Genomic DNA, 22,150 nt, shown 5'->3' on the forward strand with positions numbered 1-22,150 from the left:
GTGATCGTGGCCATTTTTTCCCCTCAATAGCATGGAACAGTAACTACGATCACGGCAAGTTGTACAATCAAAGAGCAGATTGCATTTAAGAATGTCGTTTATCGCAAACCAAACCGAACAATCAAAAGTTTTGATGCTACAGTTTAATATGTTGTATTTGTTTTTACATTTTTTGTTTGACATGACATCAAATGCCCCAAACCAAATTCTGTGACGTACTGTTTTCAGAGGGTACGCGTCACTTTTGTTTCCGTCTGGGATTGCGTTGCCTTGTTGCCTAGTAATCAACCGAGTCGTCGTTGTGGAAACCATTGCAGCAACAACCAGCACGCTCTAACTCGCTGGCCGTGATGGAACGAAGGTGAGTAAATTTAAAAACGAAAGAAAATTCAACCCGTTTAAATGACAGAGACGTTCGGGAAAAAATGTCAGATAAACGCTCCAATTTAACAAATGGTGTGTTGCGTGTTTTTTTGCAAACGGACAATGTTAAGCATGAGCAAAATCTACGGCTGCACAGTCAACGCAAGTTGTGTTACGAACTCGACTAAAGAAAATATTACTCTATTTGGAACTTTATGTAGGGCCTTTGAATAGTGCGATGTTAGTTTGCGGTTAAGATCCGCAGATTCGTCGTGCGGAAAAAAAACGGTGACGATAAAATATTTACGACTCCGAGTCTTCGAGTTAATTTAGATTCTATTGTTACAGCAAATTGATGTTCTAGGAAGACTTGGCGTCATCAACCTGTAGCATGCAGGGGAAATCACGTTGGGGTTTTTTTGCACACTGTAACGTACGATGAAGTCACCTTTGTGGAAAGTGCAGCAGCTTGGGCACGTAAATGCATTCTAACTAAATGTCACAAAACTGCACTAAATGAATGATCAAGTCTTTTTTATTTTATCTTTTTTATTCATCGATTTGCTTCGTGTGAAATCTTTGCTTGTTTAGTTGAACACAAACCTATTCCGTGACATGAACGGCAACAGGTGGATGCACCTGTAAACCGTCATATGATTTTAGTACGAAGGATTGTGACTGGAAAAAAACAAAAAACAAAGCATTCATGTAATAACAGCCGGATGGTGAAAATATATTAAATATTCAGCACGAGTTCCTCTAGTCTTGGTATGTGAAGTCAGGCGTATTGTTACCTCAGCATCTCTGGTGAATGAACGTCACCAGAACCTAAAAGATTTTAAAAATATCTTGTTTTTGCATCTTGGCAACACGATGTCCAAATGGTGAGCGCGTCTCCCGAATGTCTGAGGTTCGAATTTCAACTCCAACCTTCCTGTGTGTGTGTGTTTGTTTATTGCCTGGTACCTCCCTTGCCGGCATCCCAGATGACTAACTCTTTGCATATTATTGACTCAGTACAAACACCAAGCATCCGGAGAAGCCCATCGTACACTACGGTGTTCCAGAGTGGTGCAACAACAACGAGCAGCTCTCTGCCACCGCAGAGCTCGAGCGATATCTTTCCAATGTAATCCGCCAAGAGAGCAGGACACTCCGCAATGACACCAACTGTAAGGTGGGTCCTTGTTGCCGTCGCTTTCAAATAAACACGCCGTGCGCGTTGTTTTTCACTTCTTGTCCTATACTGTTACCCCACAGACAAACTGGGATGAAAGCGATACCTCCCGTATGTTGAGGGATCGGGTGTGGGAGGTTTCAAGATGTAAGGATCTGCTCGTATCCTGCGCAAAGAAAGTTGATGATGAGATTGAAGCACTGACGTTGGTAATTGCCAGAAGATTAACAAATGTGATTTGTGACATCACATCAGCATCAACTTCTTTAGAGGCCCCAGTGAGGTTTGAACTCACGACTCTTGGTTTACAAGACCAGTGCTCTAACCACTGAGCTATGGTGCCCACCTGAAGTGTTGTACAGTATTTATAACAGTCAAATTTGCGTGTTAATTTCACATTTTATGGGTAGGCTGCCACTCCTCAGGCCCAACTACAGTATGTGTATTCAAGGCATTGAAAAGTCACTTTTCCATATGCCCTCTTTAAATGCAACACGGCGATGACCTCAGCTTGATTGTGTGTTGTGAAAGTCGAAAACCCGGACCGAGGAGACCTTGGCTGCCACGGCAATTCCCCACGAGGTCAGCATGGAGAGCCTGACCCTGAGGGAGGGACGGCAAGGATTTGAGCTGATCAACGACCCCGTGGAAAAGGAATTAAAGAAAGAGGTGCATGTCATCGAAAGAGCGCAGCAAACCCTGCAGCAACTCATCGACCAGGCGTTTGAACAGCTCTGGTAGGATGAGCGTCCCCGACTTGGGAAGTTTTGGTCAACGTAAGGGCCACTGATGCGACATCGTGATTTTCACTTTCCAGTATCTTGCAGAAAATTCGACAGCAGCTGACCGCTGACCTCCAGAACAAGGTGGAAACTCTGGATATTGACAATACCTGTCTCGAGCTTACCATAACGTCATCCCAGATTTCCCTGAAACCAGATCCTACTCGGATACCTGCAGGGTAAATCATCTATGTAAACATTTATCTATCTTTTATTTTTTGCATTCGTAAAAAAATACTCCCCTATCATTAACTGTAGTTCGTGTACGCCACACGAGTGGATCCAGTTCACCAAGTTGAATTTGGCTCGGGCCCGTGAAGCAATGGAGATGTCCGAGCAGATGAGGGAGCACATGAGTCTCACCCGAGTCAGCGTACGTGTGATGAAACCACAGCCCGTCTGCTCAACGCGTGCAACATTTGAGTCTAACGTTTACTTATTTTTTTCCGCCCTCAATTCAATTCCTTCAGCTGCAAAACGATTTGAAGAACCAGCAGAGAGCCACAGAGTTTGCGCTGCGTAAGCGCAATCACGAAGAGCAACAGGCTTGCCGCGAGCTCGAGTGGCAACTGAAAAACGTGAGCAGACGACGATCGACACGCGACGCCACACTCCTGAGAGATCGTTTTCGAAAAACGTTGCATGCCTTGTCTTCGTGCAGACTGAGGGAGAGATAGCAGACATGGAGAATGACATATTCAAGTTGGACGCGGATCTGAAGGCAAAGACGGCCCCGCTGAAACTGGCTCACACCAGGCTGGAGAACAGAACCTGCCGGCCTGGCATGGACCTCTGCAGAGATGAGGTGGACGTCCAGCGCATCTCAATAAACAAAAATTTGTTTGTCTGACGTGCATGTTTTCCTTCCCGTTTTCCAGGCGCAGCGTTGCCTAGTTGACGAAGTCAATCAGCTGCAGGCCACAATTGGCATTCTGAAGGAGAAGCTGTCTGAAGCTCAGTGAGTTCTATTTGGAGTTGGATGACACGGCGCTCAGGCTGCCTTAAGTTGAGCATTCGCGATCCTAACGCGGCAGCACAAAGAGGCCGAAACGCGATTTTATGGACGACATCTTCGAATTCACTTTAATCGTGAATTTCGGGTCCGTGCTTCCGTTTGTGCTCAGGTACTCGTTGCAGAGACTGAAGCTTCATCAGAACCAAATGAAGCAAGATCACGCCAGGAAGCGTGGCGCTTTGGCCCTGGAGGAACGCTGCATCAACATCCGCCACCGCCTCATCCCCATATTATACAGCGATGGCACCCCTGTGCCGCTGCTGCTACTTACGAACTCGAGTGGGAGGAGCACCAGGCATCTTGAAGCCTGACCAGGCTTTTCTTCATTTACAAATCAAGTCTATTCTGAATAGAAATATAATTTTTTTACAGTAATTATGGAACAGACACCATGTAAAACTCACAGAAATTCACTTCTGTTGAGCGGCTCACATCTTATCTAGGCCTGCTATCAAGACTGCCCCCCCCAGCCCCCCTTCCCATTTGAGTGTGTCCACACAAAGCTCACGTTTGTGTTAAGGTCATTTATTTCATATGCTGCTAGATTTTATGACTTTGTTTGGGCCACGTCATAATGTTTGACCATCTGACGCTGTTTACGGCGCGGAGAGAATAATGTGAATCCTGACTCCCACGTATATATGCAGAAGGTTAGCATGGATCGTTGCCAAAGCTTTTCATTTGGTTACCCCTCACATAACTACTCATAAATAAAGAAATTATGAATACAGACTTGTGATGCAGCCATTCCAACATATCTGTCACACCGCAACAAATTTGACCAAATAAATAAATTCGGAAAAATAAATAAATACACGAGAAACATGTTTTGTTGTGACTCCCAATTTATGCCGTTCACATTTATGCCAGTGCTGCAACCTCAAAAGTGAGGGTCAAAAATAGAGGGGGACCCGAACCACTTACCTGTTGAATGCCAACATGAAATCCTTTCATTCCATTGCAAGGTATCATCAAGGTGGATGGGAAGTCTGTTTTCGGGTTTCCCACTGTGGAGAAGAAAAAAATTGCTACCAAGATGCCAGAAAAGATAAGGTCACTTATGAAAATAAGCATTTGAATAATATCATTTGTATCTGTATTAGGAATAGTCCATTGCATGAGTAGCAAGGAAGGAGATTGTTTAGTTAATTATTTCAATTTCTTTTGAGAAGTTGAATTCAGACGAAAACAACTTTAATGGCTTTGTCGAAAACTTTACTCATCTGCTTTTATGAGATGTTTGGAGCGGGCCTTTTGGAAAGTAAGTACAAGACATAATGAACACCCAGAAGGATTTTCTTGAGAAAAAAAAACACTTCTTGTTATCTGCCAGTGGGCTCCGATAAAATGCATCCACAACAAATCAGCACATTTTCTGCTCCATTTACTTCAGCGCAAGCTTTTTGCTTGGCACGCCCACGCCTCTGTCACACTCTTTTACACAAACACACCCATTTACTCTTGACCGTAAAAGCATGAAATGCTCCTTCAGGTTCCAAACAACTTTGTATCTCAATGCCTGGCTTCAGCATAAGTCATAAAAGTACACACATAAAAGAACTTTAAATGAAAAAAAATAGTTTGTACATTTTGACACAGGTTGTTAACAACCATGCCATATTTGAAAAAAAAAAGTACTCAAGGTTTGAAAAATAAAGCCTTTGTCTCCACTCCCAAATGTGGTGGGCGTGTCTACTGAATGCGTATGTACCCCATTAGGTCGTCGTGGGGCTTTTCATGCCACTGTCAGGCGCTAGCTGCCAGCTAGCTTGCGAACTAACAGGGCGGTGGCTTAGTAATAACAACTAGCTCGCAATTGCGGTGCACCACTCAAGCGAACAAAGACAATCAAGCTCTTATATAGCGTGAAAGTGAGACTTTTCCACGGTCTCCGTGAATTTCGGCTTGTACAAACAACATATTTGTACTTCACTACTTGCCACCACTGCTCGTTTATGACTACGCCTGCGTGGCCCTCCAGATCATTAAAATCGCCGCGGCCTTCTAGAGATGACCGTACGCAACCCTCAAATTATTCTGAATCATTTCACTTCAAGGTCCAGATGTTTTTCCCTCCGCTGAGAGAGGGCTTTTATCGCAGCCTGTTGCCTGCTAAATGTCCCATACTTCTGCATGAGCGCGTGCATTTTCTGATCGGTATCTCACGCCCATGATGTGGCGTACGACAACATGCCTCGCCGCCTTCGGCGCCGGTACCTCAGCGAGGACGGTCGCTCTGTGAACAACAGCCTCCCTTTCCCAAATGAGGGCTCAGTTTTTTTTTTTTGAGACGACGAATGCAACTCCCGTATAGCTAACAGATGGCATGTTTTTGCGGGATTTCCTGCTTCGTCTCAGCGGTGTCGTCCCAACCGTCGCTACGATGCACGTGGCCGTCAAGGACTGCTTTGCTCTCTTTGTCTACTCCTTCACATTCGTGCTGGGCCTTCCCGCCAACTTGCTTGTTCTGTCCGTGTACGTCCGCAAAACCCGCAAGCGCGGCGCCACGCCCAACGTGGTCTACGCCCTCAACCTCTGCGTGGCCAACCTGGTTCTGGTGGCCTGGTTGCCCGTCAAGGCTTTGGAGACCTTGCTTCAAGATTGGCGGCTCCCGGCTTCCGTGTGCCCAGTTTATAGCTTCTTCCTTTTCTCGTCGCTCTACGGAAGCTGCCTGTTCATCACGGCCGTGACGATGGGACGCTATCTCAGTATCGCCTTCCCTCTCGTCTACAAGCGCTACCGCCGGGCTCGTATCTCGTGCTTCATTAGCGCGGTCTTGTGGGCTTTGGTACTGCTTCACCTTGGCGTCGGCCTCGTGGCCGAAGGCGGCGCCAACTTCGTCTCCGTCAAGGACGAGGCTTTGGCGTGCTACGACTATTTCGACGCCTCCCAACTGGCCGTGCTGCTGCCCCTCCGTCTAGAGATGGCCGTGGTCCTCTTCCTCCTGCCTCTGACGGCGTCGTCCTTCTGCACGCTGCGGTGCGTCACCCTGGTTTGGCGCTCCAACTTACGGCCCGCGGGGAAAAAGCGAGTCCTCGCTGTGGCGCTGTCCACGCTGGCTGTCTTCGTGGTGTGCTACGCTCCTTACAACGCGTCGCACGTGGTGGGGTTTGTGTCGGGGGAAAACGTCGAATGGAGAACGTACGCCATGCTGACAAGCTCCTGTAATGTTTTCCTGGAGCCCATCGTCATGCTGATGCTGTTGCCGGCCGCATCGAAGGGGGTGGTGGGAAGAATTTGTGCCGGGCGAAGCAGATTCAGTCGTACCGAGGGATTTCGACAACACTGCACCGCTCCAAATACTGTGGCTAATGTCAGGTCGCCAGCTACAATAACCGAGGGGAGCCAAGCTGGGGCGGACGTGGGGTGACTCTCTTTATTGGTTTTATTATTAAGACACAACTATGTGAGAAACGGCATCGACGTGCCAACGGACATTTGAACACAAACTGTGCACTAACACATGTCAACAGACAATTGAGCAATACTCACAAGTACTGCATATTCTTTATTATCTACAGAAACTCGATTGCTGCGGCCTGTTGAGTGATTTGCAAATGTGAAACTCTTCTTTGTGTGCGCATGGTTGTGTTTTACTGCCCTCTTTTGGCCGAGTGACGCACTTGATTTGTTTGATTAGGTTCTTACTGTATGTTTTTATAAAGTACAATAAATACTACAGAATGTTATTTTCCTGATTAAAAACATGACAGAAAAGCAAAATTGGTTATGCCTACAATTTGTAAATTGTTTCAATGAAACGTGACATCTATGACCACTTGGTGATGACGTGGTCGTCCCCTGGTGGCCACTAAAAGCACCAACACCCATCATCCAATTTTAATAATGTGTATATTTATATAAATACAATATAAAATAATTTTTTTAAATCATAAAATATTTATAGTTTATAATCCACTCAGCCATTTTAATAAGCTTATATTTATATTTTATAATTTTTGTTCTATTATGTACAGTATATATACTGCAATATATTATATATACACTTTTGTTCTTCTGCTTCTCCCTTGCATAATTCTGCTGCTGTAAATTGGGAATTTCTCCATTGTGAGACAAATAAAGGTTTTCTAATCTTAATGACACATCTTCCTTCCCCCGCTCTCTCTTCCCAAGACCTTTGACACTTGGGAGTGATTACGACAAATTTCTACGGAACATGAGCTTACGAGGGGGGAGTTGCGGGGTGATGATGTTTGGAGAGCGCGGATAACAAATATTGTGTCCGAAAGCTTATTAAATTTCCGCCAGTGGAGGTGAGATATAAGATATGGAGTGTGATATACTTCCAATGATGTGTGAGAGCGACAAAGCCAGTTGCCAGCGTGTTGGAACATCAGTCACACAGTGATGGAGAGACTGAAGCGTCATGTTTGACAGTGGTCAGGTAGGCATATTTCTACTTGTTATATCTCCTGCCCCGTATGTAGTACATGCTATTATTTAAAATCTCTTCTGCCATCCTTGGATTTGTGTAATTATTGATTGTCACTCTTATTAGTCACCAAAGCAAGTGTTGCCAGTGATCCTGTCTGGAAAAAGTCTACCTTGAATATAACAATTGTCAGTTCACATTAACACGATCTAAATATCATGATTGAGATAAAACAAGGGGAGTTCATATTTTTCACCAGATGTTATTATACAACATCAACAAAATTTTTCTCAGCATTGTTCTATTCTATTTTATTCTATTACGTATAATGGTTGCCTTGAGATATGAGTGACTGGAGTTTTTCAAGATACAAGCAATTGTTCGGCCGATTTATTATTTTTTTTAAGAACAAAACTTTGGAAAAAAATAAAATACAAAATTTAATATTTGTGCGCTGCCTGGTGGCAGTGAACTCTCCTCACATTACAATACGCAGCATTTCTCGTTTTCACATATTCTTTATCCTCTGCAAAGAACAACAAATGGTGCCATAATGATGAGCTCCGGGGAGCTGAGAAAAAGTATATTTGATTATTTGTGATTCGATGGAGTGAGGACCTGAAATGAAGAGTAACTTTAGGTATTCATATCAATAATGACCACATTGTTGTGCTCTCCAGTGTGTGTCAGAGAGCGGCATAATCCCCCTTCTGCTATTTGTCTACATCTTCACCTTCCTGATGGGGGTCCCTGCCAACATCCTGGCATTCTGGACTTTCTGCCGCAAGGTGCGCACCCGGGCAGCGCCCATCGACGTCCTCCTTCTCAACCTCACCATCTCCGACCTCATTTTCTTGGCTTTCCTGCCCTTCAAAATGAAGGAGGCCACGGACAACATGGCCTGGGTGCTGCCCTTCCCGCTTTGTCCGCTTAGCGGCTTCGTCTTCTACGTCACCATCTACAACAGCACCCTGCTGCTCACCGCCGTGGGTGTGGAGCGCTACTTGGGCGTGGCCTACCCGCTCAGGTACGCCCTGTGCCGCAGGCCTCGCTACGCCGTGGTGGCCTGTGTGCTCTTCTGGGTGGTGACCTCCCTGAATCTCAGCATTGTTTACATCATGCCTTACGCTCAGTGGGAAAATGACACAGCCAAGCCTCCGTCTACCTGCTACTTGAAATTCAACGACGCCGAGCTCGATATCCTAGTGCGGGTCCGCCTGGAGCTCTTCCTTGTTCTCTTCTGCATCCCCTTCATCATCTGCTGCTTTTGCTACGTCAACTTCATCCTCATCCTGTCGCGTCTGCCCAACATCAGCAGGCGGCGGAGGCTGCGGGCCATCGGACTGGCCCTCGGCACCCTGGTGGTGTTTGCCGTTTGCTTCGGGCCTTACAATGCCTCCCACGTGGTGGGCTACGCGCGGCAGGAGAGCGAGGAGTGGAGGAACGTGGCGTTGCTTTCGAGCACACTCAATGCCTGCCTTGATCCTTTCATCTTCTATTTTTCTTCAGCCGCTGTTAGGAGCATGCTAAAACACTGCTTTAAGAATGTTGCGGCGAAGCTACACATCCTGCGGTGTGGGTGACTTCCTGCTCAAACCGCAGCGGACAATAGCATCAGCCGAGGATGTTCTTACGATGTCCTTGCGTTATGTAGACCACTCACCAATTGTGTTATAGTTCACGCAAACTAATCTGAAGACATTTTTATGAATGAAATAAAAATGAATAGGAGATTGAGTATATAAAAATAAATGAAACTACAGTTCACGTTTCGAAAAGTAATGAAAATTAATAATTAAGGGGAAAATGTCCTTCATTTTTGCCTTTGTCAATTAATTTCATACATAAGCTTTTTTTTTAACAAGTCTATTTTGGTATTACTGTTGTTTGGTATTACTTTATTTCATAATATTTATTGTTTTATGGTTGATTTATTTATATTATCCAGCAAGGATACTGCTGCTTGCTTGAGCGCTTAATCAAGCAGTGTTTTGTCAGGCTCAAAGCAATTAAAAACAAAATAGGGTTGTTTGAAACAGGAAGCAGATACTGTCATGTTTAGTGTCGCTAATCTAAATTCAATTCCTAAGTACAGGCCGCGTGGTGCGGTGTGCACATACAAACATTAATCATCAGCGTCATGAAGTTATAAAGTGATGTGAAAGAACATACATGATTGATAACTGCCATTTCCTGGCTTTAATGAGGAAACATCATCTTCCTTTGTTTTGGACTGGATCCAAATAAAATCGCTTTATGGCAGTACACTTGGTACTGGAACAGTGTGTGACTTGAAAATGTATATTTGTGTGCCATTGTGAAGACAGGTGGAGAGTTGACATGTGTACATTGGTTTATTACATAGTAATCGATTCGCTTTTGTGGAAGGCAAAATGCACAGATTCTGGAGGTGGATTGCTGCCGACTCAGCAGTTGATGCATTGCGACTTTCACTATTTAGTGTGAAATCACTCAAATTCATTCTAACACAAGGCACTTAGCCCAAGCGTCGCTACTGACGTTTGATTATCAGGAGCTAACATTAATAGAATTCACTTCTGCCACTAATGTGGGGATTTTCTGTTACAAAATATTCACAATTCAGATCTGGTAGTGAATGACAAACATCTACGTATATATACGTGATACATAAGGGTAATTTTGTTTGCAAATAAATTGTTGTCATGGATTAACTGTTCCAAAATGAAGACTGGCACTTGCTGTCGACTGAAAATGACAACACAGCGCAAAAGAGTACAGGTAACGACCTTCACACATGAAGATAGATAGATAGATAGATAGATAGATAGATAGATAGATAGATAGATAGATAGATAGATAGATAGATAGATAGATAGATAGATAGATAGATAGATAGATAGATAGATAGATAGATAGATAGATAGATAGATAGATAGATAGATAGATAGATAGATAGATAGATAGATAGATAGATAGATAGACGGACATAGACAGACAAACGGACATAGACGGACAAACGGACATAGAGATAGAGAGCTAGCTAGCTAGAATATAGAGAGAAATAGATATAGATATATGTCCGTCCGTGCCTATACATAATATATGACAAAATATATACCCCCGTGCCGTCATGGCTCACCTCTTTGCTGGATTTGGTCGTGTGATGTTGGCAAAATAAGGCCTCGGTGATGTGATGTCATTTTCAGTCGCCAGGATGTCACAATCGGACAAAATGGCCGTCCCTAAATTGCATACACCTGTACCCAAATGAGGGTTTTTTTCTGCTTCACTCATGTGCCACAAACGCAATATTCATCAGAATACAGTGTTTAGATAAATTGTATCACTTAGAAATTATTGCAAAGAAAATATTTAACTTTTTCCTTTTCATGTATTTATTTATTTATTTATTTATTTCACGCGGAGGTCGACGTAAACAGGACTTTACTTCCGGTATGCCAGTCCGATTGAGCATAATTTAAAAAAAAAAGTCCGATTGAGCATGCATTTCATTTGCAAAATTCAAAACTGAAGGGAAAACCCACCAAGTGCAAGCATGAATTTAAGACGGTTACAACAGAGGCCTGCAAGCCTAAGTAGTTCTGAAAATTTGATTGAGGAGTGTTAAAGTGTTCCTTAGAAAGTGACAGGCATACATAGAAACTATTGTCATCTTTGGTTTAAAATGCGCTCAAATTGAGTCAAAGTACATCTTGTAATTTAAAATCAATTGTGATGGAGTTTCGAGCCAAAGAGAATTGAGTAGAACTGTAGATAAAGTTCTGATAATGAAGTGCGTGTTCATCAGAAACTGTTTACTTATGCAATATTAAATTACGGTAATATATTAACAGTATGTGTATTTTAATAACATTTAAACCGCTCAAATATGCCAGTGTGTCATATATCGTACTTGATTAGTACCACACCAGAAGGCAGCGATAATGATTCATAAAGCTTTTCCTTTAATTTACAGGATGCCAGTGCAATTGTCAACACGTTTGAAGAAATAAACAAGGAAATGGCCATTCGTTGAGCACATTTAATTGCATTTAGCAAGTTATCGCCATCAAAACAATACACTTTTGCTTTTAATAAGAAATGTATTACAAAAATTAAATATCAAAACTAAATAAACGTCTTTAATGAGGACCAGACAAGTGTTAAAACAGCAGTTTCGACTAGCGTAAAGATTAGCAAAAACAGCAAAATGGGAACATCGTCAATTTTTAGGTGTGATGTGCAGCCAACAACTGGTATCATATTCAAATTTTCTGTGAGACAGACTTATAACTGTAAACATCTCAATCACGAAATAAAAAAAATGGATCAAGAGAAAATGTGGATTCAGAGATACTTGACAGGGACTTTATTATTGCTTTCCAAACAATGTGCACAACAATCAGGCAGTAAACTGATGGAGATATAGAATAACATCTAATAAACACACGACATGAGGTTTGTGTTTAACTAACTTTTGTGTAAATTGTGATTGACATTGCCCATCCCCTGATCACTTCCCCGTCACGTCATTTGGTCCTGTCAGCTCCAAAACAGATCAATTCTGCATATATACTGTATATATTTTTTTGTTCTTGGCATATGGAAGAGGCACACAATCACAAAGTACAAAAACACCTTACAGTATTGTCATAATTTAGTAAATGAAGACGATAATTCTTTGAATTTCTGCTTTTTTTTTCTCTTCAGCACCATCACAAAAAGGCACAGAGGACAAACCGAACCTTCGACCAGAGTATTAAGCTGTTTCACTACAGATGACACTTCGCAGGTCTCTTACAGGAATATGCTAAAATATAAATATGCCTCAATCTTTCGACTTGTGAGAGGACAAATGCGGATGTCCAGTTAAGCCCAAACTCTTGGAAGAGTTCAAGGCTTTTTATTTTTGACTGTTCTTCAAGTAAACTCAATGAGCGGTCACATGTCACCAGGGCAGTCCATTGAGGTGAAATGGGCAACTATTGACTGGACTAAGGATGCATTAAATGCAGGCAAATGACCCTTAAGTGCTGTGAATATATATGTTTCAAGTCCCTCTGTATTAATATATAGTCTAAAATAGGCATTTGCAAGAAAATTCTACATAATTCTTGAACAAGCAGCAACTAAAATGGAGTTCCGGTGACAGTGGTGGTTCTGCTGTGAGGGTAAGAGAACATTTCAAACCAACATGCTTATCACAAACCTTCTTTCCACGCAAACATTGCACTCTCTAATCCCATCAGGCACTTCAGTAGCATCCCTTTACACGCCATATACTCTTTGCATCCAGCTACACGATACCCAAACAAATCTCCTGAAGACAAAACAAATTGCTCATCACGGAACCTTATTGCACTGAAGGACACCCCGAGGTAAGCCCGACAGACATTTTTGCCCTATTTCTGTAAATAACTGTTGATAGGATTTATTTTTGTTAAAGGAAATAAAAATACATGTCTCAGAAAAAGGTTGGGACATTCATCTTTGTGGTGAAATGACACGCTGAACCAAAAGCGCATAAAGATCCCAAACTTTTTGTGAGCACTCCACGTCACACAACAGCTGATCTAGAAGATAAATAACAGTCTAAGCTTATGCACTTCACAGTAAGGCATCATGGGATGGCTGTAAGTCATCTTTCAATAACTCATCCAACTGACTGGCTGACTCATCTCCACATTAAGGCTGCTTGCCATGTAAAACACACGAAAAATATGTAAAACCGTCAACAAGACAAACCAGAACTTTGCTCGTCCTAAAAGGGGTCTCAAATGAACATAATGAGGCGCTTTGGGTTTCCCAATCATCCTCACCGTACGAACGCATACCGAGCTCCTGTAAAAATCTGAGCAGTGACACTGAATGAGCTTTTAAAAAAAGGAGAATCTTCAACCCCTGAAACACAGCGGAGGGGAGGCAAGTGCCACACAAACGGTCGGCTGGCTTCCACTTGTGCACAGGCAGCTTTTATCACGCCGTGTTCAGGCGAAGTACATGGTCCTCAGCGTGTCGTGGTGGATCTGAACGGCCTTGGCCAGCGCCAGAGGATCCCTGCCGTTACTCTGCCCTGAGATGTGGCTGCCCTCCGCACTGCCACCGGCAATGGAGTCCACAAAGGAAAAAAAAAAAAAGATTGGAATCCATTGTCATTGAATTGAAATTGGATGGAGAAGCCAGAAGCAATGTTGATATGGTATCATTGCCCCCTTCAAATTACATAATTTCCCATCATTTGATAACTATCATTCGATGGATAACTTCTGATCAAAATTCCAGGGAAATTCATTTGTAAGCTTTCGCAGGGGCCACAAAGTGACACGAAGGGCCACTTCCGTCGCGTTAAAATAGAACTAATATTTTCTTGGAAATGAAGAAATGAATCTTTACCTGTCTTGTTCTTTGTCCACCAGGTGGTAGCGTGCGCGGAAGGCCACCAGGTGGGCGTAATAGGCGGGCGCCGGGATGGAGACGGAGCGTGTGCAGCGGACGTACGTGTGGCACAGCTGGTAAGTGAGGAGCTGGAACTCGTCAGCAGTGAAACAGTTGTCATCCCACAGCACGTGGTAGTGGGACGGCCTGCTTGTGCCCTGAGCGTGACGTAACCAAAAGAGCCAAGTTTAGTTTTTCCTATTCAAGCTTTTCGTTCTAGCTGAAATCCTTTCGCGCCTTGCCCTGAAATTTTCTGAATTTCAGTCACACGTGTGAGCACATTTTCAGGAGTGAACGTGCCGTGACCTTGAATTACAGCCGTGAGGGCCCCTCATTAGTAAAAAGCACCTCAACTGATAGAAGGAGTCTGAAATCACAGATGATGCTGCGTATCCCCATTGTCGAAATACAATCCTGAATATTAACTACGGGCGGGTGTTTCTCTTTTGAGCGTCGCCTTAACAAGCCCACCTGGATTCCAGCGTGACTGCAGAGGTAAAAGTCAAACTCGTGAGGGTGGGTGATGTCCGTGTCCACTGTCGTGCCTGCGGGAATGTTTCCGCTTCTTCCGACCTGCCGGGGAATCAGAAATCAACCACAACCCATCATCGGTTTCTCCAATCTGACCCGGTTTAGTTATAAAGACCCTCACCCGCTCATTGCGATCTGCACAGAAGAGGCGTGTGTGATGTCGTTTTTGGACAACAATGTAGGTAATTCCTGGCTGGTATTCCTTCTCCAGACTGATGCACGCCTCTCTGATCGCGAGGAGCTCATAATATAGCACCTACACAGAAAATGTTTCGTAACGTGCGGTGTCAATGAGCGATGGCCAATGTGAAAAGTACTGCTACATATCACAGATGTCGTTTACCTGTCTGAACTGGCCCTCGGACACCCCGTCCCTGTAAAAGATAATTCTCGTCGGCTTGTAGCGGGTCGATTTGTAGAACTGGATCAAGAGCTCTCGCACCATGGAGGCCAAATCTTGTATGACCTCCTGTCTGGGCCTCTGGACTCGCACGGTAGCACAGTACCTGCTGGGATGCGCGTCCATGCTACCGACAACCTGTGGAGGAAATGCAATGAATCCTGCTCACGTTTTTAAACGGATGCAAAAAGCGGAACACGAAGAAATGTCCTTTGTTGAAATTATCGTCGCACCGCTGCGATTGAAGGCTTCTTCCCATCTCCTGCTGGAGGATGAGTGACATCCGCTCCGAGGAAGATGATTGGCTGCTGGAAGACGGAGGGTCTGGTAGGAAGAGACGACACAATATTAGCTTCTTAAACAAATTGGCAGATGCACAATGTTCACATGCACACGAAGAAAAATATTCATCCATAAAGTGCTTGTAAACACCTCCGATATGCTTATTAAAACAATGTTGGCGGGATTTTTATGGTCATGTGAACGTGCCAAAAGATCTAATAAACAACGTCATGCATCTTTACACCGGACGCGTTGGCTTTACCGTTGGTGAGGAACCAGGATGTTGTTGATGCCTCCGAGTTTGACGTTGATCTTGAGGCAGAGGTTGGACAGTGTCTGTGGCGAGGTCTTGACTACGTTCTTGACCTGGACACACTGAGTGGCCATGCCAAGCAGGGTGTCTCCAACCCGCTTCACCTCAGCTGTGGATGACAAATGGGATTTTGGTCAAAGCGTTTTATTTTGATTATGGCATCCGTGAAAGTCATTTTCTTATTCGAGATGTGACAGTAAGCGTAGAAATGGTCATCTTTATACCGTAGACGGGCGTTTTCCCAGGGAGGATTACGATGATTAACTGCAGTCCCAGATATGTGTTCTTCAAGTGTCGAAACATGGGCTCCACACTGTCAGCGCCTTGGGCATATTTACAGAAACAGGGCTGACCTTGAATTGGCATGCCAGCATCTTTCGAGATTTTCCGCAGCTGATCAGTAAAGCTCCTAAAGGTTAAAAAAAAAAAAAAAAAAAGAAAAAAGAAAAAAGAACAGAGTCACTCCACAATTATTTTAGGTTAATGGTGGGCAAGTGAGAAGGGATACAGGAATAAAGCATTTAAGTGGCACATAATATTACAAGTCTGTCTCAGGTGCGAGCTAACTCACTTTAGAATCTCCTCACGACATTGCCTCTGAGTGGCAAAACAGGCAATGGCCCATATCTTGATCTCCACTCCGGTGTGGAACTGCTTCCCCCTCATGTCCCACACCCCGTGACTGGGTGTGGCCACTGTGCGGTTCTGCAATGACAGCGCAGGGTTGATCTGCTGCGGAGGCGAGCGCACGGACGCGTACAGTCGAGCAAGACTCGGTCGGAGAGAAAGCGGGAATTACAGGCTCAAGGGCTCAACAACACAACAGAGGGATGATGACGTTTGCAGGAGGCGAAAGTCAAATTATGGATACATATCTTTTTAAGCAGGTAAAGCTCAGAATTAAACTGCTCGTTCAAAATAGCAGCCATTCTCAAAAGAATAGAAGATTTTTTTTTGTTAAATGTGAGTACCGTATTTTCCACACTAAAAGGCACACTGGATTATGAGGCACACCTTCAATGAATGGCCTATTTTGTAATTTTTTTTCATACTTTGGGTGCACCGTGTTATAAGACGCAATCTACAATACATCCACTAGATGGAGCTACTGTCAAGGAAACGCCAATAGAAGGATCAGATGTCAGTCAATCCTTTTTTAATAAAGCAGCGACACAGTTCACTTAACCAACAGTAAGTTATAACATTGACTCGTTAACTCTGTTGCCCTGCTCTATTTTCGGGTTCAACTGCGTAACCGATCGCCTTAAGTTTGAACTCTGCGTTGTCAGCACGTCTCGAGCAAGGAGCCATTTTGGGGTCGAAATATTACCGTAATGACCGGATTTTAAGGCACGCTGTGAGCGTTTAAGAAAATGGAAGGCTTTATGTGCGCCTTTTAGTGCGGAAAATATGCTCGTCCGGATTGTTAGTGTACATGGTGTACTGAAAGAAACACATGCAAATGATGTGTGGTAAGTACCATATAGGGTTCGGAGCTCACCCTGCCGCCATATTGCAGCATGGGGGCCGGCAGGACGCGGCCGGTCACCTGGGCCATCTCATCACGTATGTGGAACTGGAACTCTTGGACAAATGGGTCAGCATCATAATTCGCGCTGCGCACCTGGGAGGAGAGAAAAGACAACTGAGGGGAAAGTCGACAAAATCACAAGAGGGTTTTATTGATTCCAGTGAGGATATTTACCAGCCGGCTGATCTCCTCCTGTCTGTCTGGGGCAGAACGGGCAGTTGCTTTTATCATGGTCGATGTTTGGTTGTCTGTCAGCTTTTTAATGCAGCGCTGACCGGCAACAACATTGCATACCTAAAATCAAGCATCATTTCGTCATTTCTAATATGTGGAGGATGCATTTTGTAAGATTTGTATTCTTTTATTATCAATCACTCCAGGGCTAGAAACACTTCGACTCTCATCTTGTTGTTTTCAAATGCAGCCTTTCTGCAAATAGCCCAAAATGGCCCTACGAGCCACTTCTCCGCCAGTTATATATATTGTATATATAGTATTTGAGGGAGTATGCGTTGGTTAGTTACCTCGAGGGGCAGGTAGGTGTGTTTCTGTTCTTGGCCCACTTGCAGACAAGGCAGGTGGGGATACTTGAGATGCAGGCTGTATTTTTCTCTGAAGTATTGTGCCACTGTGCGTTCAACTGTCTGACCATTCTCCAGTTGCAAAGGAAAACTGAGCATTTCAAGGACACAGTGACTCGTTAGGTACATCGGGTTTAGTCTTCCAACGATTTAGAGCATGCTGAGAAATGGAAATCGTACGTTTGGAGGCTTGCAGGACGCCGTGTTACATTGCAAACTCGATACTTTCTACGCATAGTTCCACAGTGCGTTACTTCTACTTTCAGACCTGGAAGTAGAGAGTAGAGAAATTAAAAAAAAAAACTCAAATGAAAATAAGAGGCTGGTGTTACTGGAATGGTTTCGCACCTTTGATTTCTTTGGTGAACTTGACCCTGTGGGAATCGGTGAGTGGGCGTGGCTGCTCATCAATGTTATGAATGTCCAGGACCTCACACATGAACTGGATGACCGGCTGGGCTTTATAAAAAGCTGTGGCTGACACTGAAATAAAGGACAAGGACATTATTAGTTTGACTGTTCTGTGAACGCAGATGGGAGTTTTTATTTGAAGAAATGTCACACAGATGCTGCTCTATAGTGGGTTACGCTTTGAAGGCCAAACCGGTAAACAGTCAAATTTCAAAACAAAGCACCTACACCACGGTAATTGAAAACATGATCAGTGGACTTGGCAATAACATTTAGCATTAGCATTGAGCACACGCCGAGTTGTCTATAAATTGCTTTGTTTAAATGTGTTAAGTTTAGGGGGTAGAATACGTTTTTTTGGGGGGGGGTGACAACATTCTGATATTGTGCCTTCTCACCATCAATATTGAGCATCATTTTCCACATCGCTGGCCGTACAGACTGATGGAAGCCGAACCAAACCTCTCTTCCTCCACCAAGCGGGTGGTCGTAACCCTCTGGGGAGGAGAAAAAGGATCGTCCGACTGGGGTGTACCTGATCGCCATAAAGAGAGTCATTGTTAGAAATGAAACGGGCACGAATGTGGAAAAAAAGACGTCAGCACGAGAGAAACCTAAGCATCACATTTAGCTCGGAATGTGGAATAATAATTGATTTGACCGCGAAGGCTTTGTGACTTTTCTGTGCACGGTTCCCCGGGCAGGAGATCTTACTTCATGGAAGGCAGGTGACGGAGAACGACATCAACGGCGTGAACTGGATTGGTGCTGATGGGTTTCTCGAGGTCCAGTGGCTCGGCGACGCCGCGTCCCATGAGAACCTCGTGCAGTAGATGCCAGCTGACCAACGACACAAACCTCACGGTGACCTTAAACGGGCGGTCCTTGCCACCTTCGCCCGGGAGGGTGACGTCCAAATCAACCTGAGAAAGAGGTATTTTTATGGTATGGTTTTAAGAACATTTCCGGCTGAATTATAGTATGTTACTTTTGACATCCTGTCTGGAGCCTGCTTGTGCGATGGCCATCTTTTTTTTGTCTTTTTTTTTTTTTAAGAATGTGTTTACAATTTTCTAATGCCACTCATCAAGAGGCAAGAGTCAGTCGAGGGACAACGCTTTCCCTCTGCACTTGCCGATGTCTCAGTCTGAACCGCAACATGAATATGAATGAGTACTCTTACCCCACCGGCAGCAACAGGAAGTGGGTTTGCTGTGTAGAGGCTTCTCTTCCCATCATAAACTGGAAGATGGTCACCAAAGATGGTCACCTTGAAATGCTTAACCATGGAGTCCACCACCTCCCTGTGGAGAGCAAACACAATTATGGATCAATTCACGTTTGGAGAGAGAAAAGGTTGATCTTGAAAATGGCTCTCCTGTTACCTGTTGACCCGGCGAGGACATTTGTCAGGTTTGATATCGACCTCGTAGAGATAAACATCGATCTTGGGTATATCAACCTGGAAACAGTTGGCGAGAAGCTTGATGGGCTTCCCAACGGTGCCATAGCCGGGTCGCTGTGGCAATGAAAAAAGGGCTTGGGCGCTAGCGGCTCCTGCAACGCAAAACACAGACAGGAGAGGTAGGGGGGAAGAAAATTATTCTTGTAGTCACACTCGCATCACGATGGACTCCGTGCGGCTACTTTCCAACCACACCAAGAGTGACTTTTTTTTTTTTTACGCCTATAGCGATCACACATTTTACGTTTGCCAATGTATTACTTAACATTGCTTTCGATCTCCCGTGCGATGAAAGAAAAAACAAAACAAAAACAGAGCTAAGCCGATCTAGGTCAGTGTCAGTCCAGAGCTGTTGCGAACATCAATAACACACAAAGCTTGGATTCATAAAATGATGCCCTTTGGCAATAACCTAAACTGACATGCTCAGTCGTTGTCTAATGAAGGCAGGAAATAGCCAACTGACCATTCGTCAATAATCTGGGTTGCTATGGCAGTCGCTGAAAAGGAACACACACACGCAGCTGTCAAAGTGAAGTCAGGCTCTCAGGCCCACCTGACGGGTTCACAAAACCTGCCTTCGGCAGCCAAACAGTGTTGAAAAACTGGTTTCGGCTCTCTCTTTCTCTCACTTATGTACTCTCACAGGTTAAATGAATGCTTGAAGCTTTCTGGCTATTGCTGGATGAAGGTTGAGAGTCAAGCATTGGCACAGCTATTGAGGAAAATATCACTTATCAGCAGTTGTAATTTATGAAAAGCACTTGTCTGCAGACCGAGTTTTTTTTAGCTATGACATACGTTGTCATTGTGTCATCGTTTTTGGCATGTAGCAAAGCTAAAACATCCATATGAATATGAATTAATATGAAAGACAGTTTCCCCAATTCAATTAGAGTTGTCAACTTGCTTTCTTTTTTCGCAAAATTCGACCAACCAAGTGTGACGCAAATAAAACTCAGTATGTCACAAATCAGATTACGACAATAACGCAAAACAAATATGGTATGTGACTTTTTCACTTTGATAAATCCATTATATATAAACAGGGGCACTGCACTTCTTAAGCGAAACAATTATTTCGACAGCACATAAAAAATGTAAAATATAGAAATATACGAAAAGACTATGAAAATAAGCAGTTTTTTTATTACTGCCTTAATCTACATTGCAATGCCAGTTTGAATTTGATTACCGGTAATCATTCGGCTCTCCTGTGTATTTACATGTACTTTGTTGTGCTTTCCGTTTCATTTTGCTTAAGACACGACTCACCCACCTTTATCCTGAAAAGTACACTTATTTCACAAGGCAATACTAGAAAAAAACAAAGTTGAAAAGCTGGGGGTGGGGGGGGGGGGTATTGCCACTGCGAAATCAGACATACTTAGTTCCAAAAGAAGCAAATGTTTAACACCTTAGCAAAGAAAATCCATAAACTGTTTTAGGAGTGGCATCCAACTGTTTTCTAAAACCTCGCGGGGGTAAATGGAGTTAACATTTTGAAAAACAAGCGCAACACTGGTCAGATCCGAACAATTTTCATGGTGTCAGTGCTTTTCGACCTAGAGGTGGCCGTCAGAACATATGACATGCAGGAAAATACCTGCAATTAATTCTAAAAGTTATGATCGGCGACTACGCAAGACAACCCACCTGTAGTTCCGCTTTCCATTCATGAGTTCTCTCCCCGGATGACTCGGCACCCAGACACCAACCCTCCCTGCTCAAAGAACGTCTTCCACGGAAGGTCCAAACGCTGCCTCCCGGTTGCCCCAGCTGATGTGGAACCGGGCCGCTGGGGAGGAGGGTTCACTTGGCGGGTAGTTCTCTCCGCTGCTTGTCCCCAAAGTAAACCCAGAGACATCCAAACCGCCCCCGCTTACCTCATTTGCGTTTCTTCCGGCTCAGACTGAAAGGGGAGAAATGACATGAGTTTGTGTTTGCGTCGTTCACAAGCGGAGTTGGCTCGATATGGCTGACTGGATTGTTAGCCGCTAACACTCAGCGAACTGCGGTAACATTAGTTAGCGTTAGCCAGCGTCATTAACGAGAGGACTGACAACACGGCAAACGAGACTTAAATTAATAATTACCCGATTTTCTATCCACCTGTGACTTTGCAGGACAGGCGTTTTTATGTGTTAGACGATTTCGAGGTTTTCCCTAGTTCGAAATCTGCCTCGACAGCAGTGTCAGTCACTCCGGTGTGTGAAATGTATATGCGGCACAGTTGTCTACTCTGCTGTCAAGTTAGAAAAAAAGTGGCAAACTATAACATACTTTCAACATAGTCCTTCAAAATAAGATAACATAATGTCAGACTCTGACTGTTTTATGCCATTCCTGAGTAACAGTTTGGGATGCAAAAAAAGACATTGTATGTTTGATTCGTTTCCTCAATATAATTCACACTAATATCAGATTTCAAAATTATCAAAGAAGATATTCAGCCTCAATTACAAAATAAAATACTGTATTTCCGACTT

General features: G+C 43.9%; 4 protein-coding genes and 1 non-coding gene across 6 annotated transcripts; 3 read left to right on the top strand and 2 right to left on the bottom strand.

Annotated features, from left to right (window-relative positions):
- The first annotated feature begins 120 nt into the window (after positions 1 to 120).
- Positions 121 to 4,067, top strand: tekt2 (tektin 2 (testicular)). The gene is made up of 10 exons (XM_052072114.1): positions 121 to 361; positions 1,381 to 1,540; positions 1,624 to 1,749; positions 2,072 to 2,277; positions 2,358 to 2,501; positions 2,581 to 2,695; positions 2,793 to 2,900; positions 2,984 to 3,127; positions 3,201 to 3,280; positions 3,447 to 4,067. Exons 1-10 carry the CDS (start codon positions 351 to 353, stop codon positions 3,646 to 3,648), a joined length of 1,296 nt encoding a protein of 431 aa, XP_051928074.1. The 5' UTR covers positions 121 to 350; the 3' UTR covers positions 3,649 to 4,067.
- Positions 1,811 to 1,883, bottom strand: trnat-ugu (transfer RNA threonine (anticodon UGU)). The gene has a single exon. It is a non-coding gene; the product is annotated as a tRNA-Thr (tRNA).
- A 1,495-nt stretch (positions 4,068 to 5,562) lies between the features above and the next one.
- On the top strand, positions 5,563 to 6,707 carry si:dkey-211g8.9 (free fatty acid receptor 3). Its single transcript, XM_052072115.1, has one exon. The coding sequence runs from the start codon at positions 5,664 to 5,666 to the stop codon at positions 6,705 to 6,707; it is 1,044 nt and encodes a 347-aa protein (XP_051928075.1). The 5' UTR covers positions 5,563 to 5,663.
- Positions 6,708 to 7,724: 1,017 nt separating this feature from the next.
- On the top strand, positions 7,725 to 9,462 carry LOC127604987 (free fatty acid receptor 3-like). The gene is made up of 2 exons (XM_052072445.1): positions 7,725 to 7,742; positions 8,411 to 9,462. Exons 1-2 carry the CDS (start codon positions 7,725 to 7,727, stop codon positions 9,311 to 9,313), a joined length of 921 nt encoding a protein of 306 aa, XP_051928405.1. The 3' UTR covers positions 9,314 to 9,462.
- A 2,596-nt stretch (positions 9,463 to 12,058) lies between these two features.
- ago3b (argonaute RISC catalytic component 3b) lies at positions 12,059 to 21,926 on the bottom strand. Of its 2 annotated transcripts, none has more exons than XM_052072105.1 (20): positions 21,758 to 21,926; positions 21,318 to 21,573; positions 19,582 to 19,753; positions 19,380 to 19,500; positions 18,911 to 19,119; positions 18,595 to 18,731; positions 18,134 to 18,268; positions 17,966 to 18,053; positions 17,729 to 17,876; positions 17,379 to 17,498; positions 17,175 to 17,297; positions 16,245 to 16,378; positions 15,898 to 16,082; positions 15,623 to 15,782; positions 15,312 to 15,402; positions 15,022 to 15,216; positions 14,800 to 14,934; positions 14,619 to 14,720; positions 14,106 to 14,305; positions 12,059 to 13,808 (listed from the first exon to the last, which is right to left on the bottom strand). In XM_052072105.1, the coding sequence occupies exons 2-20, from the start codon at positions 21,334 to 21,336 to the stop codon at positions 13,700 to 13,702; spliced, it is 2,583 nt and encodes an 860-aa protein (XP_051928065.1). In that variant the 5' UTR covers positions 21,337 to 21,573; positions 21,758 to 21,926; the 3' UTR covers positions 12,059 to 13,699. The 2 variants fall into 2 exon arrangements, with proteins under 2 accessions (XP_051928065.1, XP_051928064.1); XM_052072104.1 differs by having other exon boundaries at positions 17,154 to 17,297.
- Between the last annotated feature and the right edge of the window lie 224 nt (positions 21,927 to 22,150).

Source organism: Hippocampus zosterae, chromosome 7 (genome assembly GCF_025434085.1).
Source record: "Hippocampus zosterae strain Florida chromosome 7, ASM2543408v3, whole genome shotgun sequence".
Lineage (NCBI taxonomy): Eukaryota > Metazoa > Chordata > Actinopteri > Syngnathiformes > Syngnathidae > Hippocampus > Hippocampus zosterae.

Excerpts from the sequence above, each read along its gene's own strand:
- tekt2 (XM_052072114.1), top strand. Across the intron at positions 1,541-1,623 it reads GCAATGACACCAACTGTAAG|ACAAACTGGGATGAAAGCGA; the intron begins GTGGGTCCTTGT and ends GTTACCCCACAG. Across the intron at positions 2,502-2,580 it reads CCTACTCGGATACCTGCAGG|TTCGTGTACGCCACACGAGT; the intron begins GTAAATCATCTA and ends CATTAACTGTAG.
- si:dkey-211g8.9 (XM_052072115.1), top strand. The coding sequence starts at position 5,664 with ATGTTTTTGCGGGATTTCCTGCTTCGTCTCAGCGGTGTCGTCCCAACC.
- ago3b (XM_052072104.1), bottom strand. Across the intron at positions 18,732-18,910 it reads CGTCACCTGCCTTCCATGAA|GTACACCCCAGTCGGACGAT; the intron begins GTAAGATCTCCT and ends TATGGCGATCAG. Across the intron at positions 18,269-18,594 it reads AATGATGCTCAATATTGATG|TGTCAGCCACAGCTTTTTAT; the intron begins GTGAGAAGGCAC and ends CCTTTATTTCAG.